The sequence below is a fragment of the Podarcis liolepis genome (genome assembly GCF_965112155.1).
Source record: "Podarcis liolepis genome assembly, chromosome: 11".
Classification (NCBI taxonomy): Eukaryota; Metazoa; Chordata; class Lepidosauria; order Squamata; family Lacertidae; genus Podarcis; species Podarcis liolepis.
In genome coordinates this window covers 152,853-168,974 of record NC_139565.1, presented here as the reverse complement: position 1 = coordinate 168,974, position 16,122 = coordinate 152,853, and the positions used below count along the sequence as shown (strand labels likewise).

At 45.4% G+C, this 16,122-nt stretch overlaps 1 protein-coding gene across 3 annotated transcripts in view; it reads left to right on the top strand.

Moving 5' to 3' along the window:
* Positions 1-16,122, top strand: part of DOCK8 (dedicator of cytokinesis 8) — a 167,469-nt gene that overhangs the window by 48,345 nt on the left and 103,002 nt on the right. For all 3 annotated transcript variants that reach the window (XM_083464727.1, XM_083464728.1, XM_083464729.1), the window contains 5 exons: positions 4,029-4,168; positions 7,248-7,341; positions 8,089-8,251; positions 12,264-12,381; positions 12,804-12,874. In XM_083464727.1, the coding sequence (XP_083320853.1) occupies positions 4,029-4,168; positions 7,248-7,341; positions 8,089-8,251; positions 12,264-12,381; positions 12,804-12,874 (586 nt within the window). The remainder of the gene's footprint in view (positions 1-4,028; positions 4,169-7,247; positions 7,342-8,088; positions 8,252-12,263; positions 12,382-12,803; positions 12,875-16,122) is intronic.

The following is a 16,122-nucleotide window of genomic DNA, read 5'->3' as shown; positions in this document are numbered from 1 at the left end:
CATCATCCTGTTGTTCCTCTTGCTCTCTTCTATTAGATTCACTGCTCTCTTCCCCCCCTTGGGGAATGCTTTCTCCCTCTGGGAAACTGGAAACATCTAACTCTAACTCTTCCCTGACATCACCCCATCCCCTAAGCCCCCCTTCATCCTCCTCCTCACTCTCCTCTGTTTCTGAAGGACCGAACCCTATGAACTCCTCTTCCTCGCTATCTGTCTTTTCAAAAATTTCTTGAAGATGCCAGTTATGGGGTTTTGGCTTGTGGGGATATTTTCTATGAAATTTCTCTGCAATTCCGGAATGTTTATTTTTTCTGTTGGTTCCCATGAGTTCTCATTTAACCCTTTCCATGCAACCAAATACTGTAATTTTCTCCTACTTATTCTCGAGTCTAATATCTCTTCCACTTTGGTCTCCTCTTCCCCCATCAAGGTGGGTAAAGGAGGTGGTTCCCTTGAAATTTGATACTTATGTGCTGGTATAAACACTGACAATAAAGATCTATGAAATACAGGGTGTATTTTCATATTTTCAGGTAAATGAAGCTTGAAAGCGACTGGGTTAATTTGAGCCTTTACTTGGAAAGGTCCCAATCTTCTTGGCTCTAGCTTTTTACACCTCCCTCGTATTGGTAGTCCCTTGGTAGACAGCCATGTATTGGATTATTATATGCAAACTCTGCTAGACTCAACTTCTCTAACCACCCGCTTTGCTGACAACCAGCATAACACCTCAGATATTGTTGTAGTGTTGCATTCGTTCTTTCAGCTTTCCCATTGGTTTGCGGGTGTCTCGCTGACGTGAGGCTTAGCTCCACATCTAGTAACTGCATTAACCTCCTCCAAAATTGTGATGTAAATTGGGCCCCTCTATCTGAAATGATTTGTGATAGCATACCATGCAACCTAAAAATATTATCTAAAAACATCTTTGCAGTTTCCTGCGTGGTCGGAATTTTGGCACATGGTATGAAATTTGCCATCTTGGTTAGCATGTCAACCACCACAAAGATCACTGTTTGCCTATGCGTTGACGGTAGATCCGTTATAAAATCCATAGACACCACATCCCAAGGCCTTCCCGGCATGGGCATAGGTTGCAACAACCCTGTGGGAGCTGCTCTGGGTGCCTTGGCTCGTTGACATACTTCACAACCTCTTACATATTGTGTTACCTCCTCCCTCAACTTTGGCCACCAGAACTGCCGTGTGATTTGATATAGGGTCTTTTCTCTACCAAAATGTCCTGCAGTTGGGTTATCATGATGTTGCCTCAACACTTTACCTCTTAATTCACCTTCAGGTACATACAGCACCCCTCTCCTGTACAACAATCCACCTTTTACCTTGAAACCTTCCTCTTCCCCTCTACCTTTTCTCAGTTCCTCCATTTTCTTTTGTGCAAACTCATCTGTTACTGTCAATCGCTGGAATTCCCTGCTGTCCACTACTACAGCTGCACACCCCCACTGATCCGATCTCAGCATTTCTTGCAACTTGGGAGGTGCTTCCCCTTCCATATACTCAGGTTTGCGCGATAATGCGTCTGCACGAACGTTTAGATGCCCAGGTATGTACTCAATCCTAAAATTAAACCCAGCAAAAAACTCTGCCCACCTAATTTGCCTTTGGTTTAGCTGTCCAGCAGTTCTCCAATACTCTAAATTATTATGACCCGTTTGTACCACTACCTGATGTGATGCCCCTTCCAAAAAACGTCTCCACACTTTAAAGGCAGCATGCACAGCTAAAAGTTCCTTATCAAATATGGTGTAGTTTTGTTCTGATTAATTTAATTTTCTAGAGTAGAATGCACAGGATCTCCAGTCCCCTTCCTTGTCCTGTTGCAGCAGAATAGCCCCAATAGCCCTATCAGAGGCATCAGTTTCTACCTTCATACATTTACTTGGATCTAAGTGCATAAGATATTTTTCTGAAGCAAACACCGCCTTTAATTTATCAAAGGCCTTCTGTGCTTCCTCAGACCATCTGAATGGCCCCTTGCCTCTTAGACAATCAGTCAGTGGTGTTGTGATTTTGGAGTAATTACCTATGAATTTATGATAGAAATTAGCAAATCCTAAAAACCTCTGCAGATCTTTCTTAGTTTTAGGTGCCTCCCATTCCACCACTGCCTGAACTTTACTGGTGTCCATGTGACCCCTTTGTGGGAAATGCAATATCCCAGGAACTTCACCTTTTGTGTGTGGAACTTACATTTCTCTAACTTCACATATAACCTGTTGGTCCTCAATCTCTCTAACACCTGTGTGACATGTCTTACTTGTTCCTCCATACTTTCATTATATATTAAGAGGTCATCTAAATAAGATACACAGAACTGATCCAGTATACCTGCTAAGATGTGATTGATGAAAGTTTGAAATACCCCTGAGCCATTTTGCAAGCCAAAAGGCATTACCAAGAATTCAAACGCACTATACTTAGTACAAAAACTGGTTTTCCACTCATCCCCTTCTCTGACCCTTATCAGATTATATGCTCCTCGTAGCTCAAGCTTGGTAAAGACTTTGGCTGACCTTACTCTCTCTAAGAGGTCATCTATACGTGGCAGTGGGCACACACGAGGCTTCATTTGACTGTTAAGGATTCTGAAGTCACATACTAATCTTGGTGCCCCTTCCTCCCCTTTCTTTTTGAAAAAAAAGACGGGAGCACCCTCGAGGCTGTGGACTCTCTAATAAAACCTCTCTGCAAATTCTTTTGCAGGAACTCCCTCAATGCTGCAGATTCTAATTCCGACATGGCATATATCTTGCTTGGTGGCAACTGTGCCCCAGGGACTAGGTCTATCTTGCAATCATAGGGCCTATGTGGTGGAAGTTTATCTGCTTCTTTTTCACAAAAAACATCCCGATAAGCAATATATTGTGATGGAATCTCACTTTCATTCCCCATCAACTTCCCTTCCACCTCTGTTCCCATTACTTCCACCAAGATTTTTCCCTTTTGCCCCAAACAATGTGTCATACAATAGATCAAACAAAAAACCAAAGACCTTTGATGCCAGGCAATCACCGGATTATGACGATTGAGCCAACTCATGCCCAGCACCATTGGGTGCCCAGCTAGTTTGGTCACATGAAATGCCCTGGTCTCTTTCCCATATCCATTTTCATTGGTAGAGTCTCGTAAATCACTTCTCCTGACAGTAGTGGTCTGCCGTTGATTGTTTTCACTCGCAGTGGGAAATTTAAAGGTAACAAAGAGATTTTGTGTTCCTGTACCAATTTCTGGTCTATGAAATCTGCTGACGCTCCTGAGTCTAACAGCGCCTCTACCTGGACCCTAATGTCCATTGGGAAGTTGTAGTTGCACCTTCACCATTAGTCCTGGGATAGGTGGTTCCACGTGAGAGCCTTCTATTGCTCCTCCACCCGGCTGCAAGCTCCCATTTCCAGCCGGGGACATTCGTTTCCCTGATGCAGTTCCTTCAGGCAATTGTCTCCTCCCATGTCTGCTCCCATCCTTTACGATTTTGACATTGTTGTGCTAGATGCCCTGGTTTTCCGCAGACGGAGCAACAGGAGATAGGACTTAACCCTTGCCTTTCCTGGGAACATCCTGTCCTCCCTGTTGTTCCTGTTGCTCTCTTCTGTTAGATTCACTGCTCTCCTCCCCCCCTTGGGGAAAACATTCTCCCTCTGGGAAACTGGAAACGTCTAACTCTAACTCTTCCCTGACAGGAGGTGTTTACAATTTTCTTGAATTAAGTATGTGATATTCTTTATTTATTTATATACTACTTAAATGTAACACTTGCTTCTATGAAGTATATATATGTATATGTTAATAAAATTTGCAATCTTATCACATGCTAAAACATAGGATACAATTGTTTGATTCTGCATTAAGTGATATCTTGCAGCTTCAAGATGAGGTGATGGAAAATGTAAGCAAATGAGGAGGTCCTTCACTTTTTTACATCCCGAAAGTGTGCAACATAACAATAGTAAAGTGATTCATTTTTTTATTGAAACTAAGATGCATTTGAATTTTTTTCTCTGAAGGCAAAGGGTCCACTGGTGACAGAAAATCAATGGCAATGCAAGGTAGAAGACTATCTGAAAGAAGCCTTGGATTGGAGGATGTTCCTGCCTTGCCAACCTTCAAAAACACCACTCTGACTTTCAGCACATTTTTTAAACAGGTATAGTATAGACTGACATCTTCAAGATTTTTATGGTTTCCCCCCTCCAGTGACCTAGAAACAAGTAGCCTAACAAAATAGCATGAAAAGTAAGAGGAGTACTTTTATCACTGTATTTTTGGGTAGTAATGTAGAGGAAATTGAAAATACCAGTATGCAGTTTCTGAGTTTTTCTTGTCTAATAAATATTGAAAACAAAAAAAGTTCAGCATTTTTAATTCTGTTGCAGAATTATGAATTGTTTAAGCTGTAACTTTAGCCCCACTTCCCTGGGAATAAGCTCCATTGAATTCAGTAGGACTCCATTGACTTCAGCGGACACGGAGCAATGGATTCAAACTACAAGAAAGAAGATTCCACCTAAACATTAGGAAGAACTTCCTGACAGTCAGAGCTGTTTGACAGTGGAATTTGCTGCCAAGGAGTGTGGTGGAGTTTCTTTCTTTGGAGGTCTTTAAGCAGAGGCTTGACAACCATATGTCAGGAGTGCTCTGATGGTGTTTCCTGCTTGGCAGGGGGTTGGACTCGATGGCCCTTGTGGTCTCTTCCAACTCTATGATTCTATGATTATTTTGAGTAGACAAAGGTTCTCCTGTGTCAAGGCAGTTAAAATAACTTGGCTCCCATCAAACCTACTTTTTCAAATTATGTACCTTTCAAAATGAGTAAAATTTTGAATATATTGTATTTTACTTAGTTTTTGTGATTGTGTGTTTCTTTTTGATAATTTTTTTGAATGCTGTTTTTTTGTAAGTGAACACAAGTGAGTTGTATTTAACAGTGATACATAATTAGTATCAAGGTACATAATAAACATGAACATGGAACATTGATACCTTCAAAACCTAAGTCACCCATTATGTCATGTTGTTGCTTAGTCATTTAGTTGTGTCCGACTCTTCATGATCCCATGGACCAGAGCACGCCAGGCACTCCTGTCTTCCACTGCCTTCCACAGTTTGGTCAAACTCATGCTGGTAGCTTTGAGAAAACTATCCAACCATCTCGTCCTTTGTCGTCCCCTTCTCCTTGTGCCCTCCATCTTTCCCAACATCAGGGTCTTTTCCAGGGAGTCTTCTCTTCTCATGAGGTGGCCAAAGTATTGGAGTCTCAGCTTCACGATCTGTCCTTCCAGTGAGCACTCAGGGCTGATTTCCTTCAGAATGGATACGTTTGATCTTCTTGCAGTCCATGGGACTCTCAAGAGTCTCCTCCAGCACCATAATTCAAAAGCATCAATTCTTCGGCGATCAGCCTTCTTTATGGTTCAGCTCTCACTTCCATACATCACTACTGGGAAAACCATAGCTTTAACTATACGGACCTTTGTTGGCAAGGTGATGTCTCTGCTTTTTAAGACGCTGTCTAGGTTTGTCATTGCTTTTCTCCCAAGAAGGAGGCGTCTTTTAATTTCGTGGCTGCTGTCACCATCTGCAGTGATCATGGAGCCCAAGAAAGTAAAATCTCTCACTGCCTCCATTTCTTCCCCTTCTATTTGCCAGGAGGTGATGGTCCCAGTGGCCATGATCTTAGTTTTTTTGATGTTGAGCTTTAGACCATATTTTGCGCTCTCCTCTTTCACCCTCATTAAATGGTTCTTTAAATCCTCCTCACTTTCTGCCATCAAGGTTGTGTCATCTGCATATCTGAGGTTGTTGATATTTCTTCCAGTGATCTTAATTCCAGCTTGGGATTCATCCAGCCCAGCCTTTCGCATGATGAATTCTGCATATAAGTTAAATAAGCAGGGAGACAATATACAGCCTTGTCGTACTCCTTTCCCAATTTTGAACCAATCAGTTGTTCCATATCCAGTTCTAACTGTAGCTTCTTGTCCCACATAGAGATTTCTCAGGAGACAGATGAGGTGATCAGGCACTCCCATTTCTTTAAGAACTTGCCATAGTTTGCTGTGGTCGACAGTCAAAGGCTTTTGCATAGTCAATGAAGCAGAAGTAGATGTCTTTCTGGAACTCTCTAGCTTTCTCCATAATCCAGCGCATGTTTGCAATTTGGTCTCTGGTTCCTCTGCCTCTTCTAAATCTAGCTTGCACTTCTGGGAGTTCTCGGTCCACATACTGCTTGAGCCTTCCTTGTAGAATTTGTTTTGATCTACAAGGCCAAACTTGCCAGTTGTTCCTTTTATCTCTTGATTCCCTACTTTAGCATTCCAATCCCCTATAATGAGAAGAACATCCTTCTTTGGTGTCATTTCTAGAAGGTGTTGTAAGTCTTCATAGAATTGGTCAATTTCAGTTTCTTCAGCACCAGTAGTTGGTGCATAAACTTGGATTACTGTGATGTTAAGAGGTCTGCCTTGGATTTGTATCAAGATCATTCTCTCATTTTTGAGATTGCATCCCAGTACAGCTTTCGCCACTCTTTTGTTGACTATGAGGGCCACTCCATTTCTTTTATGGGATTCTTGCCCACGGTGGTAGATATGATGGACATCCGAACTGAATTCGCCCATTCCCGTCCATTTTAGTTTACTGATGCCCATGATGTCAATATTTATCCTTGCCATCTCATTTTTGACCACATCCAACTTACCCAGGTTCATGGTTCTTACATTCCAGGTTCCTATGCAATATTTTTCTTTACAGCATTGGACTTTCCTTTCGCTTCCAGGCATATCCGCAACTGAGCGACCTTTCGGCTTTGGCCCAGCCGCTTCATCAGCTCTGAATCTACTTGTACTTGTCCTCCGCTCTTCCTCAGTAGCATGTTGGACACCTTCCGACCTGAGGGGCTCATCTTCCAGCGTCATAACTTTTATATGCCTGTTGTCTTTGTTCATGGAGTTTTCTTGGCAGGGATACAGGAGTGGCTTGCCGGTTCCTACTCCAGGTGGATCACATTTGGTCAAAACTCTCCACTATGACCTGTCCATCGTGGGTGCCCTGCATGGCATAGTTCATAGCTTCTCTGAGTTCTTCAAGCCCCTTCGCCACGGCAAGGCAGTGATCCATGAAGGGGCCATTATGTCATAGTGTTTCATATATAGTTAGCTGCAAAAGAAAATATTTGATTATATATATAATCGTGAGACTGTTATCAAATTTCTCGCTGTTTACAGGAAGGAGATCGGCTGACTGATGAAGACTTATTCAAGTTCTTAGCTGATTACAAGAGATCGTCTTCTTTGCAGAGAAGAGTGAAATCTATACCAGGTACTTTTAATAATAAAGCTAGGTCCAGCCATATACAGTGACTGGATTCAGACAGGCTTTCCCAGCTCCATAAGCAATGGTTTATTATCCTGGTTTGTTCACTGACATTAAGCCACTGTCCACCATTTTGGACACAGTGAGGAAATTGGGATTAATACAAGTCAGGAATGAAATACCTAAAGATGATGGCTGAAGGAAGAGCATTCCGCACAGCACGCCTTCCCTGCTTCATAAACCCTGGTTTGTCAAACTGAGAAAGATTATCCAAACCTGGCCAAGTTTGTTTCTTGGGATTCCTCAGGTGTTGGAGCAGGCAAGCAGTATTCCTGCTATTGGGGATTTGTGCTGGAGTATTTGCCTTGAAGGATTCATCTGTTCTCCTTGCCACCCCGGGCTTCTCTTAGCATTCCTTCTCCTGGGCTGAGGCTGAGGCTACCTTACCTCAGTTCATGTCATGTCGTTATAATTTTCCCTAATCAATGCTTTACCTTTCCTTCCCGTTCCCATTTGTTCCCCACTGCATCAAATGGCAGGTGGTCCTGTGAGAATCACCTCATGCTAAATATCCTGTGGAGGATGGTGTACCCAGTGTTCACACTCTCAGCCATCTCAGGCTGTGTACATGCTGAGACTATATGTGAATCAGAGTGTATTGACCTGTCTCATTTGTTAGATTTGGCATTTTCTTCTGTCTTGTTTATTTTTAATAAAGCATTTGTCTTTCATGTTACTATATTTTGTTTAAAGGATTGCTCAAGTTGGAGATCTCCCCTGCTTCAGAAGGTCTCAGTTGCTGTCTCAGCCCAGAGTTGTTGCTGGTGAAGCCATTCCCTGAAAACCGCAGCCGGCCTCATAAAGAGATTCTGGAGTTTCCAGTACGAGAAGTCTATGTCCCCCATACTGTATATAGGTAAGATATAGGTAACATGATCAAGGTACATCCATTCTCTTCCTGGATTAGGACCCACATCTAAATCAAATGAGCTAGACCTCTTGTCTAGTTGGCATTACCAGGTAATGCTGTTGAAGACATACGGGGAAAGTAATTCATAGCAAAGTTAATCAGACAATAAATATTGAAGTATAACTAGCTGAGGTTGCTGAATGCCTCCTCAAACTTTATTTGTGGTAATTCTAGTGACAGAGAAGAACTATTGCATGTGGGGTGAGGTGGCCCAGTCAAGATGCACCCTGGGAGAGGATTTGAGAAAAGTCTCGCCCCTTTCCTGGGAGCCACTGCATTTCCATAAAGAAGTCTGCCTCCTTTTCTGAGGCAACTGTGAACAATCGGGATAAAATGTTAAGTGGCTTTTGAAAGGATTAAAAATGTCCTCCTTGTATGCTCAGTGCCCCTCTGCAAATATCCCAACTGTCTTCATTTACCCATGATAGCCACTGACTTCTGGTTATGTATGGTTGTCCACATTGGGAGTGGGGGGGTTGCTCTTCTAAAATTCTGGTAAGGAGAATTGCTTGGACCTCCTGGTCTTGAAAGGTTAAATCTGTGAGACTAGGCAGGGGGTACGGAAGACAAGTGCCATCTGTCCCGAGTCTGTGTGCATGCCAATGCGTGTTCATGAACACTTAATACACCATCCAGCACGCTGCCTGCAATTGCACAATTCAACTGATGAGGTTTGTTTTGAATAGTCAGCAGCCTATCATCAGGCAAATAAGTAAAACACTTGTGTCTATTCAGTGTGCTGTTTGCTTATACACGTGTGCAGAATAAGCTATGAATGAATGAATGAATGAATACAGCTTATAAATGGCTGAGACTTTTGGAATGTGCAGTGGATGGGCAATGTGGTAGTGATCCTTGACACGAAAACAAGAGTCTTACGCAGTACATTTTGTGCTCATTTCCACCTGTGAAATGTTAAGAGGGTGTGCATGCCAGATATTAACACCCATTGCATTCAAAACAACAACAACAACAACTTATTTATACCCTGCCCTGGACACAGAATTGACCTGCACCTCCATGGACAGCTGTGAGTCCAAAATGACTCCCAGGCTGCGCACCTAGTCCTTCAGGGGCACAGTTACCCCATTCAGGACCAGGGAGTCCTGCACACCTGCCCACCTCCTGTCCCTCAAGAACAATACTTCTATCTTATCAGGATTCAGCCACAATCTGTTGGCCGCCATCCATCCTCTAACCACCTCCAGACACTCACACAGGACCTTCACTGGTTCTGATTTGAAAGAGAGGTAGAGCTGGGTATCATCCGCATACTGATGAACACCCAGCCCAAACCCCCAATGATTTCTCCCAGTGGCTGCATGCAGATGTTAAAAAGCATGGGCGAGAGGACAGAACCCTGAGGCACCCCACAAGTGAGAGCCCAGGGGTCTGAACACTCCCCCCCCCCCCCACTTTCTGAACACGGCCCAGGAGGAAGGAGCGGAAGCACTGTATAATGGTCCAGAAGGATGTTATGGTCGATGATATCAAAAGCCGCTGAGAGATCCAGCAGAACTAGGAAATATCTCTCACCTTTGTCCCTAGCCCGCTGGAGATCATTGACCAGTGCAACCAAGGCAGTTTCAGTCCCATGATGAGGCCTGACTCCCGACTGGAAGGGATCCAAATGGTCCACTTCTTCCAGGTGTGCCTGGAGTTGTTCAGCAACCTCTCGCTCAATCACCTTGCCCAAGAATGGAAGATTTGAGCCTGGGGAATAGTTGGTGATTGAGCAAGCGGTTGCCGAACAACTCCAGGCACGCCTGGAAGAAGCGGACCATTTGGATCCCTTCCAGTCGGGATTCAGGCCTCATCATGGGACTGAAACTGCCTTGGTCGCACTGGTTGATGATCTCCGGCGGGCTAGGGACAAAGGTGAGAGCTGTTTCCTAGTTCTGCTGGATCTCTCAGCGGCGTTTGATACCATCGACCATAGCATCCTTCTGGACCGTCTTGAGGGGCTGGGAGCTGGGGGCACTGTCATACAGTGGTTCCGCTCCTTCCTCCTGGGCCGTGTTCAGAAAGTGGGGGGGGGATGAGTGTTCAGACCCCTGGGCTCTCACTTGTGGGGTGCCTCAGGGTTCTGTCCTCTCCCCCATGCTTTTCAACATTTACATGCAGCTGCTGGGAGAGATCATCAGGAGGTTTGGGCTGGGTGTTCATCAGTATGCGGATGATACTCAGCTCTACCTCTCTTTTAAATCAGAACCAGTGAAAGCGGTGAAGGTCCTGCGTGAGTGTCTGGAGGCGGTTGGAAGATGGATGGCGGCTAACAGATTGAGGTTGAATCCTGACAAGACAGAAGTACTGTTTTTTGGGGACAGGAGGCGGGCAGGTGTGGAGGATTCCCTGGTCCTGAATGGGGTAACTGTGCCCCTGAAGGACCAGGTGCGCAGCCTGGGAGTCATTTTGGACTCACAGCTGTCCATGGAGGCACAGGTTAAATCTGTATCCAGGGCAGCTGTTTAACAGCTCCCTCTGGTACGTAGGCTGAGACCCTATCTGCCTGCGGACTGTCTCGCCAGAGTGGTGCATGCTCTGGTTATCTCCCGCTTGGACTACTGCAATGCACTCTACGTGGGGCTACCTTTGAAGGTGACTCGGAAACTACAATTAATCCAGAATGCGGCAGCTAGACTGGTGACTGGGGGCGGCCGCCGAGACCATATAACACCGGTCTTGAAAGACCTACATTGGCTCCCAGTACGTTTCCGAGCACAATTCAAAGTGTTGGTGCTGACCTTTAAAGCCCTAAACGGCCTCGGTCCAGTATACCTGAAGGAGCGTCTCCACCCCCATCATTCTGCCCGGACGCTGAGGTCCAGCGCCGAGGGCCTTCTGGCGGTTCCCTCATTGCGAGAAGCAAAGCTACAGGGAACCAGGCAGAGGGCCTTCTCGGTAGTGGCGCCCGCCCTGTGGAACGCCCTTCCAGCAGATGTCAAAACGATAAACAACTACCTGACATTCAGAAGACATCTTAAGGCAGCCCTGTTCAGGGAAGTTTTTAACGTGTGATATTTTACTGTATTTTTGGTTTTTATGGAAGCTGCCCAGAGTGGCTGGGGACACCCAGCCAGATGGGCGGGGTATAAATAATAAATTATTATTATTATTATTATTATTATTATTATTATTATTATTATTATTATTATAACACACACATTCAGAGAGTTTCCCAGCATAATCTCTGCAATCCCTGTTTCCTTCCTGCAACTTCTGCTTCTAAAATCAATAATTTGGATCAAAGTATACATTCCTCTGTTGCCCACCCCCAAATAATCCAGAGAAATGCCAGGGAGGCCAGCGGCCTTTGTCTGTCTCAGTTCTCCAAAAGGATATGGGAGAATGTGATGCTAATGTCTAATAGCAAGATGGAGGTCTATCAAGCTGCTTTATAGAAGTGAGTCATGGGCACTGGGTGCCTGGCACCCACAATTCTTTTGTTGTGGGTGCCCAGCCTCTGCCGCCCACTAGCTTTGCCCCCCCCCCCCACTGCGGCGCTCCAGCACCACCCAGCATTCCGCCCTGCCACTACCGCCCAGCCTTCTTCCCCTGCCACCGCCACTCACCAGCACCGCCTTAACTCCAGCACTCAGGTGCCATGGTGGTGACTGGGCTGGGGCCTGTGTCTTCATCATGGGGCCTTTGTTGGGGCCCACTATGGCCACAGATGGAGGTTTCGCAGCGGCCAGAGTCCTCATGGCAGAGGTGCAGGCCCCGGTCCAGGTGGGTGGCACTGGAACACGCAGTGTGTGCATGCTGGGCACCCACGGTGTGGGGCCCAAGTTGGTGCAGTGTGGGTCAAGTTCAAACCGTCAGGAGTGACACCTCAACTCCTTCCACATGTGCTGCATCAGGAATATTTGGGGTATCAAATGGCAGGACAGAATTCTAAACAAATACAAAAGTGACATAAAATTATCTCTTGGTTTTCTGAAATTTCATTTCCCCCCAGAAATCTTCTATATGTGTATCCACAACGGCTGAATTTTGCAAACCGTCTGGCTTCAGGCCGGAATATTACCATTAAGATACAGTTTATGTGTGGAGAAGACCCTGCCTGTGCAATGCCGGTAAGATTGTTTATTGTACATTTCTAGCCAAAATAAAAATAGGCAGCATTTTAAATTTAAAAGTAGTCCATTAATTTCAGGGTAAGACAGAACCAATTTATAACAACATATATTTACTAGGTGGCAAAACAGATCAGATAGTAGCCAAGCTAATAAAAGCTGAAATCAACTATGGTGAGATCTAAATGCAATAATAAATATTTTTAAAATGTTCATGTACTACCAATTAAAGCCATTTCTGTTAACAAGTCAACTTTAGTTTTTATATTTTAAATTAGCATTTACATGACCTGAGCCTGATCCAAACCTGACCCTGTCTTCAAATGAATGCTTAATACTGACGCATTATGTTATAACCATATCTTTATGTCGTGGTCATTTTTTAATTAATGTTGTTTAATGTATTATGTTTTGTCATGTAGGTCATTTTTGGGAAATCCTCAGGTCCAGAATTTGTTGCAGAAGTTTGCACACCTGTTACATATCATAACAAGTAAGGTTATCATTACCATCTATGGCATGGGTCGGCAAACTAAGGCCCGCAGGCCAGATCAGGCCCAATTGCCTTCTATTTTTTATTTATTTTTATTCAAAGTTATAACAAGATATATTATCCCAAAACATATCCTTATCCCCCCCCATTTTTCCTCCCTCCCCTCCCCCCCACCTCTCGACTTCCCTCAGTTCCAGTCTTTGGTTTCTCTAATATTGCTATTTTCTGCATGTTACTCAAACTTTTTAGCTGATTATTATCAGTAAAAAAATTGTGGCTGTTTATTCAAAACCTGCCAAGGAGTCCAATTCGCTTGGTTGCGTCTTCAGATACTTTGTGAAAGGTTCCCATTCATCCTTAAAGTTACAGTTATCCTTGTCCCATAGCTTATATGTCAATTTTGCCAGTTCTGCATAGTCCATCAATTTTCCTTGCCATGATTCTTTAGTTGGGCCCAATTGCCTTCTAGATCCGGCCCACGAATGGTCCGGGAATTGCCACGTGGATTGCCAGCACGCACGTACTTTCCCTCTCCCTCACATGGCGGCGTTTTACTCCTCAGGGACGGAGCAATCTTGTCCCACGCCGGGCAACGCTGTGAAGGGGGTGTGTGACACTGGCTGCCAGCTGCTGCTGCTGCTGCTGCACTTTCCTCCTCCTCCCTCAGTCTGCCCTTCCTTCCTTCTCCGTGCCCCTTTTCCACACGCTTTCTTCATTGCCACCTGCCTGCCTGCCTCCCTCCTTCATTCCTCCCATGGCGTTCAGGTGGGTTGTTGCAGTGGCTGCGGCCGTCGCTTGTGCGTTGGCGGTGGCTCTGTCTTCTCTGTGATTCCTCTCAGGAAGCAGAAGCAGCAGCAGGAGCAGCAGCAGCAGCAGGTGGTGAGTAAAAGCTCCAGCGATGCCCCAGTTGCCCTACCTCCATCCACGGCTCCTCCGCCAGGCTGTTGCTTCTGTCTTCGCTGGCCAACTCAGCCTCCTACCCAGCCATGGCACCTGGCTGGCTGGAGAAGCCCAACTGCAGCTATTGGGATGACAACTGGAGCAGGTAAACCAAAGCACCTTCAGGCCTCTTTGCGGGCAGGTGAAATTTGTTCACTGCCACAGCTTAAGAGGCTCCAGAGATGGCTCCAGAGCACTGCTGCTGCTCCTGTTAGTGTTTGGGAAGACCGCTCCCTCCTCCAGCCAATTCCATTGGGCCTAGGGGGCGGGGCCTACACTCACTAATACCCTGAGCAGCTCTCTGCAGCAAGTGGCAAAAATGTTTTTAAAATTTTAAAAAGTGTTCTTAATCTGCTGCACCTCAAATGGTGGGTTTTTAAAAATATTATTTTATTATTTTCTTTTTGTTTGGGGAGGGACAAATGTTTAGTCGGGGTGGGGAGTAGTTTAATTTTAGCATAACTGGTTCTTGCTTTGTTTTTACTTTCACTATTTTGTTAAGTTATTGTATAGTTTGTATTTTGCTTTTTAAGGGGAAAGGCTCAGGGCTGCCTGGGTGTGGGCCTCAGCCAACAGAATAGCTGGGGCAGGTGCCACGGGGGGGTGTATTGGGACACCCGATCTCAGTGATCACGTGCAAGAGGAGGCGTTACGCCAGGACCAGACCGTGTCATTACTGAAGAGGCAGGATTAGTTGTTTTTTGAAGACTATCCCTGCCTCCAGGTCTGGTCCTGACCAGAAAGATACTGGAATCAGCAAGGGAAACCCACATGACCTGAAAGTGTTGCTCTGCAATGCCAGGTCAATGATTCACTGCCATCCACGACCTGATCGTGGATGGAGGATTTGACCTGACATGTGTGACAGAGACTTGGTTGGATGAAGCAGATGGGCCTGTCCTTGCTGCTGCTTGTCCACCAGGTTTCTCTTACGCACAGCAACCCAGGTCATATGGGCAGGGTGGGATTTTTTTGCAGTGATTTTTAGGAAGTCACTACCGTAGTTTATACTGACCCAGTTTTCTGAGTGCATGTTCTGGAAGTTGGGCAATAGGGGCAGTACAGGATTCCTTTTCATGTACCAACCTCCCTGCTGCACCAAGGATTCCCTGCCCGAGCTGCTTCAGGTCGTGGCGGATGTGTTCCTGAAGACATCTAGTTTGGTTGTCCTGGGGGATTTTAACATCCATGCTGACACGAACTTACAAGGGGCCACGCGGGACTTCGTGGAAAGCATGGCCTCCATTGGGCTGTCCCTGAATAAGTTTGGCCCAACTCATAGCCATGTACATGCATTAGACCTGGTGTTCACTTCTACAGTTGTGGGTGATCTGACACTAAGTAAAAGCGAAACAAAAGAAGTGCCATGGTTAGGTCACTTCCTGGTGCAACTGGACTTCTCTGCGACCCATCCCCTCTGCAGGGAGGTGGGACTGATTCGGATGGTCCGTCCCCGCCACTTAATGGATCCAGTTGGTGAGGAGATTTCACCCCTCCCATATCTAAGAATCTCCTGATGAGTCTGCTGATTCTCCAGAGAGGAGGGGCGGTGTTCTGCTCTCTACTTATTCTGCTCCAGCACCAAATCAAAGAGTCAGTCAGTCAGTGTCGGAGAGAGAGAGACTGAGTGTTAGAGATTGTGTGTATAGATAAGGTTGCTGCTAAGAGCAGCTGCAGACACTCAGTGCAGTTCAGCATTCATTTATGCTTAGACCTCATTAAGCTCTGTATATAGTTGTATAATAGTTGTAGATACAGTGGTGCCTCGCAAGACGAAATTAATCCATTCCGCGAGTCTCTTCGTCTAGCGTTTTTTTTGTCTTGCGAAGCAACCCTATTAGCGGCTTAGCGGCTTAGCGCTATTAGCGGTTTAGCGGTTTAGCGGCTATTAAAGACTTAGCGGCTAAAAGGCTATTAGCGGCTTAGTGGCTTAGAAAAAGGGGGGAAGCGGAAAAAATCGCAAGACTCACAAGACTTTTTCGTTTTGCGAAGCAAGCCCATAGGGAAATTCGTCTTGCGAAGCGCATCGAAAAATGGAAAACCCTTTCGTCTAGTGGGTTTTTCGTCTTGCGAGGCATTCGTCTTGCGGGGCACCACTGTAGAATAAAGAAGATATTCTACAGAGCTGCTCTCTGAGTCGTTTATGCTCTGCTAGACTCTGCTGTACTCTGCTGTGCGACGACTGTCTTCTTGTGGAAGTGAATCTGGTGCTCACAACTCTAAGCTGTGAGTCCACAGCACTTTGACCTGTTCCTGTGCAGAAGGTGGTCTCTGGAAGTGCTACCCAGCTTGCCTAGCCCAGTCAGGGC